This window comes from Pteropus vampyrus, unplaced genomic scaffold (genome assembly GCF_000151845.1).
Source record: "Pteropus vampyrus isolate Shadow unplaced genomic scaffold, Pvam_2.0 Scaffold219, whole genome shotgun sequence".
Taxonomy (NCBI): Eukaryota; Metazoa; Chordata; class Mammalia; order Chiroptera; family Pteropodidae; genus Pteropus; species Pteropus vampyrus.
The window spans coordinates 1953421-1960562 of record NW_011889000.1 but is presented as its reverse complement, the minus strand read 5'-3'; the positions used below and the strand labels follow the sequence as shown (position 1 = coordinate 1960562).

Below are 7142 nucleotides of genomic sequence, written 5' to 3'. Positions count from 1 at the left end.
CATCTTTTAGGACATCTTTAAGTGGCTTGTTTATGATGATATTCAACTCTATATTAAATTTCTTTCTCTATTTTAAGAGAATGTATCAGATAAAGCCAAAAAGCATTCAAAACTAGCACTGATGGAAGTCATTCGGGGTAATATGTTGTCTCCAAAAAGTAGTTGATTATTCTAAACACAGTAATTGAGAGAAGACCCACAATAGAAGAAACTTCACAAGGACTCGAATGTAAACAAATTTCTTTTCTCAAGGATAATTGCAGAAGTAGGAGAAATCTCTCCCTATATATGGGTTTGTGTGGCAAATTGTCAAGAAAGCATGAACAGAACAGTGTACAGTAAGTATAACACCCTCAAAAAGTCTACTCTCGATTTCCTACACATAATGGACAAGATTGTTAACATGGCAACAACTATAACAAAAAAGCAGATAACCCTAAAATCTGCTTTATTTTATTCTATATTAAAATTCACATGTGGAAATAATATCTCACCTACATCCAAGAGAATAAGGCAACTTACAATAAAACACATGTATAAAAGAACAATTAAAACACTAAAACAAATTTGTCATATAATAAAGTAGAAAAGATAAAAAAAAATTTAACATGATTCTTTTTTTCATAAAGGACTTGGAGCATTACATAAATGGTGGCTTTTACAATAGCTCTACAGAAATAAACAAACAAATAAAACTGATTTATAATTAAGTTTCATTTACTTGCATTTGCTTTCATCCATCACTTGCAGCTGGGCTGCTGCTAACCCACTAAGCAGGTGATATTCAGGTAGATAAATTTGTTTGGCTAAACAATATAAATAAGTAATAATAATTACACAAAGATGTGGAGAGCAGTTCATTGCTCTTAATCGAATATGATTGAGGAAAAAGAACTTTGAGCTGAATCTAAAGGTGCTCTCAGATCTGAGCCAAGAAGCTTGTTCAAATTCAGCTTTTGGGAGCCCACATCTAGTGAGCCTAACTCTGGAAATAAGAAAAGTCCATACTTAATAAGCATATCAAGTGATTCTGATGCAACTAGGCCTTTGACCTCCATTTGAAAAGCCCTACTAGAGAAATAAGAAACACGACAGGAAACACTGAGTAAGGCATCCAGGTATGAGAGGAATAATTGCATATCCCTTATTCCCTTCGTTTAAGGAAGAAAAAAGAAGTCTAGTCTCCGATATACTCATGAAAAAATATTCTTTTTGAGACAAGTGTTTTCACCTTTATTTAAATTCATCTCAAACTTTTTATTAAGAAGCATTTCTAAAAAATGAAAACTACTATTAAGGGAGGCTGAGAATCACCGTGCCTGGAGGCCATTAAAAATGGGAGAGATGCCCAAGTGTCTCAGATGATTTAGGTGAAGTCTATTTGGAGAACAGCCCAAATGGTTCAATGACCTTTGGATGTCCCTTCTAGCCCTACGAATTCATGCTCTCCCTCCAGTATGGTCAGCCACAAAGCCAAAAGCACTCCCTTGGCTCCAGCCCTAGGAAATTGGCTCCAATACTTATATAAACAGACAGTGCCTTGCAATTTCTTAGCCTTCTAACTGACTGAATAAAATCACCACAATTCTAATTTAATAAACAAGCAGAGACACACATCATTTATTAAATCTTGTTAAAAAGCATGATGTAAACAGATGTGCAGCTTGTCCCCATGAGGGTGTACAAAGCCAAAGCTACATACGATGGAAGGAAGAAGAAAATTAATCAAAAGAAGAAAATTTTACAATTAATATTGTGCTCAGGAGATACAATGAAAAGTCTTAAGATCTATTCCCTGGTCCTCTGGCACCATCAGGAAAACCATACCACCATCCCTCTATGAATAATAATAATTCCTTAATCTTGTTCTTGCATTTTATAGTTCCTAATACACTATCATGTACAGCTCTTAAATGATTCTCACAAAAAAATAAATAAAATAAAGTATATGGAAAAAGCCATTTTATAAAAGAAAAATCAAATTATTTACATGAGAACACCAACTTAATTATTAGGATTACAGCCCAAGTCACCTGACTTCATAGCTAATGCTCTAGTCACCTATTCATTCGAGGTGCATTTTTTCACTACCTCCTATGTACCAGGCAGGCATTGTTCCGGGCTCTAGAGCACAGTCATAAACAAGACAGGCAAGTCCTTGTCCTTATGGAGCTTAAATGTTAGGTCTGTGCTATCCAATATGTTAGTCATAGTCGCATGTGGCTATTTAAATTTAAATGAATTTAAATTAAATTAAAATAAAATTTCAGTTCCTCAGTCCCACTAGATACATTTCAAGTGCTCAGCTGCTACATGTGGCCAGTGGCCACTGTACTGGATAACACAGATTTCCATTGTCACAGAAAGTCCCATGCACAGCGCTGTTCTAAGGAAACAGGCAAACAAATACCTGAGAAGAAATATAAATCATGGCAAGGGAGTAGACAGAAAGGGCCTGCTTTTGCTAGAGGGTAAGGAAGGACATCCCAAAGATGTGATACTTGCCCTGAGACCTAAAGGAAGCAAATCACATGACCATTCGGGCTTTTGAGACAGGAAAAAGCCGAGAGCAAAGGCGAAAGCTTGGTGCCTTTATGAGACTGCAGAAAGGCTAACTAAGGCTTGTGACTCGTGTGCCACTACATGCAGAGAGAACACAGGAGAGGTAGTGATGAAGTAGGAAGGGAGGCAGGGGCCAGATCACAGAGGGCCTTGTGGGCCAGGGAAGGACACCGAACTTGATTTATAAGAGTGATGGCAAACAACCAAACGGTGTTGTTGAAGAAAGTGAAATGATCTATGTACATGATCTATGTACATGGACTTTTTGGTGGGGAACAACCACTGGAGGGCTAAGAAGAGAAGCAAGGAGACCGGTTTGGAAACTACTGGGCTTGTTCAGAAAAGAACCGGTGGCAAAAAGTGGTCTGAATTGGAATATATTTAAATAAACCCCACTACCCTTATGTTTTTTTAAAGTGTAAAGGTAAGGGAGGCAACTGGTGTCAGTTCTGCCGTGCAACGAAACCATTTCCAAACAGAGGTCGTTGTGTTCTGTGAGATAGAAGTTGAACATAAGATACATATGCCATCAGAAGGACATGTCAGTTCAACATATTGGGAAGACTAAGACTCCAGGACCCTGAAGCCTATGCCGCTTTAAAATATTTGCAGACTGGTAAATTAATGAAAATCATAGACATAGCATTGCCCATCAACACTGTGGAGGTTCGATGAGCTCAAAACCTGTTATAATAATTACTGTTATTATAAAATAAACTCTAGGGGGGAAAAAAAAATCCCAAGCCCCAGAGGATGGCCTCTTATCTCAAACGATATTTAAGACGAGAATATTTCAGGACATGTGAATCTGAGCAGAATATTGGGATTAGTTGCGATGAGATTTGACATATCTGTCATTTGACTAGGTTGAATAGTGAAAGGCCATTCCTATATGTTATCTCGGGGTCTTCACAAGAAGCACAGGATGTAGACAGGGAGGTTAGGGTGTTATTCACTATTTTACGGCTGAAGAAACTAAAGTTTGATGAGGTTTGCCAGTAATCAAAGAACTACAATTCAGCTCTTCTGAATTCCTGTTCCAAAACATTTCCCCCGATTCAACAATAAAGCTCTTAAAGTATAGTAAGACCTACCGTATAAAAATAATCATTAGCTAATAAAACAGATTTTACATATAAAAGATTATTTAAATATCAGCAGGATCTCGTGTTGGTTTTTGACTGTCTTTTTTCTATGTATTTATTAGATTTTGGAAGCTCACAGAAAGATAACTCACATCCTCTATAGTAGTAGAAGAACAAAAAATGATCCAGGGCCAATGAGCTGAAACCAGATATTCAATTAAGTCAGACGATTGCTTTGAAGTCAATGCAAAGATCTGAATGAACCTTTATTTTTCCTGAGGGTAAGTGACTTTGTGGGAAACTTAACCTAGAAAAGAAACTAGATGAGACTGCATAGTCCTGACTACCAACATACACTAGAAGGGTCTTTCACCGATATAATTGTTCAGCTTTATTATTATCTTTGAAATAACACAGCTTCTATCAGTTAATGTTCGTTTAGAATTTGCTTTTTCTCTTCTCTGCCAAAGTATCATCTTCCCAACATCCATATTTCAATTTGGTCCACAAATCACAGATTCTTAAATAGAAAAAGAGCAGTTTCCATGGTGAAATGCAAATGACTTTTTCAATTCTTAGTAACTCCTTTAATATATTTTTTATAAACAAAGACTATTGCACATACTTGGAATAAAAAGTATATCTTATTTATGGAAAGAGTTCAAAAGAAAAGGTTATGTCAAAGGAAATTTTTATAATAAATGGCAGTATGTTCTGCAGTACTTCAAAAGGAATTATTTAAAATAAAAGCACAGTACTTGCTTTATTGAGAAAAATGACATGAAGTACACAACTTATACACACGCATGTCTCTTAAACTGAAAGAGCAGTCGTACCTCATTAGGTCCACTTCAGGGCTCAGAACTTCACCTCGTGGGTCCTTAATGATATCATTTAATACCTGAAACACTGTCTATCTTTTACATTTTACTTGTGAACACCGTACCAAAGAGATAAAAGCCTTTTGGTTTTAAAGACTTTATCAAGTACTCGGAAAATGCAACATCCTTCATGCTAACATCTCTGTCCCGAAATAAAAATATTTCGGAAGAAGTTAAACACTCCTCTCTAGTTTCGGTCAGAATTTCTAGACACTAAAACAACTTCCAAAAAATAGAAACAACATGGATGGGAGCAAGAGACACATATTCTCACATCGATTCATTTTAACAAGATTAATCTGGAACTGATCTCCTCTACCTCTGAGTTTGTGTCTTTGTATCTACCCTGTGAAGGAACAAGTACAAAAGAACACCTGAATGTTTAATAGAATTTGGCTTTATGGTTAGTATTATGATTTATTTTTGAAGATTTAAATATGACAAAGATAGGCTACTGCTGAACCACAGGAATAGTGAAGAGAAATGAATGTCAGAACTAAAGCGACTAAAATACCAGAACAACGAGATAAGGGAACCAGATCAACAACCGGATGACGCGAAGATATGTGTCTCTTACATAAAACAAGATTGATGTTATTTCACCTAGATTATTAATGCCAGACATAACCTTAGAGATGGGACATTTTTTCCAAACCTCTCCTTTACAGCTGGAAAAAAAAAAAAAAAATGGAGTTCCAGAGACATAAGCGACTTGCTCATACCATTAAATGAACACTAAGTCACTCCACGAATAAACACTAAAATTCACGCAAATGTCCTAAACTCAGTTTACTCTTTTGTTCTCTTCAGTTGCCAAAGTTCACATATTTAGATAAGTAAGGATTCCAATGTGACTACAAAGCATGTTTTGGAGTCTATGTTTCTAATTAAGTTAAAATTCATAAACAAGGGTGGAGAAACAAATTGCCTGGTGTCACAATGCTCGATTACTCTTAAGTATAACTTCGGAAACCCAATATATTCAATGCCTCTCCCAAAATTATTAACTTATTCCTGAGAAGTGGGAATACAGTGAGTTAAATTATTAAAAAGGTACAGTCTCACCTTCTATTCTTTAAAAAAAAAAAAATCATATGCCTAAGTTTAACAGTTAATGTATTTTTTTAATGACTATACAATTCTAAAACTGTAACGATAAGCAAGCACTCGTCAGTAAGGTTACATAGAACAAAAGAAGAGAACGATCAAATATTCTATTATTTGATAGGTAAAATCAATCTGCTAATTTTTTGAATCACTATATAATTTAGACGGAAGTCAGACTCTTTGGTTAAAAGACATGAAAACTTCATTCCAAAGCTAAAATTAAAGCTGATCATAAAATACATAAATGTGGCTCAAAGGTACATATGTTTACAGAGCAACAAATTTAATAATACCATAAGTACACAACTTTAAAATGGTGAGAAATGATCACTAGGAACTGAAGGTGACCCATAAAGGTATTTTTATAGAACAAGAATTGAGAGAAATAAACCAACACTTATTGAACACCGGACACTGCGCTAGCACCTTACCAGTTTCTGGATTAATCATCTCAATTATCACAACCCCGGGAGGCAGCTATTATTATTATTCTCATTTTACAGGTAAGAAACAGAAAGGTCGGATAACTTGCCTAACATCACACAACACAGCTAGTTGGTAGCAAAGCTGTGATCTGACTCAAGATCCATTTGATTCCTAAATCCATAATCTTTTCAGATTATTCACCGAAATGTAGATTAATTCATAATCCATTTCTTTTAAAAAATAATTTAAAAGAAGGATTTTGATCATAAAAACCACAACCCAACATTTGTTTTCTTTGCTCCCATGTCTGGAAAGCCTGAAGAATTAAGTCAAACGTAATGTGAAATAAAATTCAAATCATGTTCCACGTTTATAACAGTACCTTGCACATGAGTCACAAATTGTTTTCATAAATTTTTCTCACTTTATCATCACAACACCCCTATGAGAAATCTGATGCTATAGCCTCATGCTGGAGATGAGGTTTCAACTCTGCAAGTTACCCAGCATCACAGGGCAGATCACGGACAGAGCTGAGTCTAGAACCTACATGTCCTGACTCTCTATCTGTTGCTCTTCCCATCACACCCTTCTGCCTTCAGGCACAAAAGATAAGAATTTCTTTATCTGAGGCAACACTCTCTCCACCGTTCTTTACAAAGTAGCAAAAACACCATAACTAATATGTAAGAAATATAGACTGTACCTTGACCTATGAATATGTACCTTGACATATTCTTTCTTCCTATTTCATAAGATCAAACTATGTGAATAAAACAATTCTAAGATATAATCATCTTCTATGTCTTTGATTTTCACCATAATAATCATGATGAAACAACTGAATTTAAATCATGGCACACATGCATAGCAAGTGACTTCATTATAATCTGAAAATCTACAGCCTAAAACAGCAAAAGTAATTTCCATTTGTACAATACATAAAAATAATCTAGTATTAGGTAAGACTGAACTTACAGATAGCCATTGGTAGAAAAGATGTGCTAAGATATTCAATAATATCCTTGTGCAGAAATGGAGGAAAGGTAGCTAACGTTGATATCATCGTGTAGGGCAAAGT

The 7142-nt window shown here is 35.4% G+C and overlaps 1 protein-coding gene across 1 annotated transcript in view; it reads right to left on the bottom strand.

Moving 5' to 3' along the window:
- UNC79 (unc-79 homolog, NALCN channel complex subunit) overlaps positions 1-7142 on the bottom strand; it is a 185541-nt gene extending 178399 nt beyond the window's left edge. Inside the window, 1 exon segment of the mRNA XM_023538367.1 lies at positions 7040-7142. Coding sequence (XP_023394135.1) covers positions 7040-7127 — 88 coding nt within the window. The 5' untranslated portion in view covers positions 7128-7142.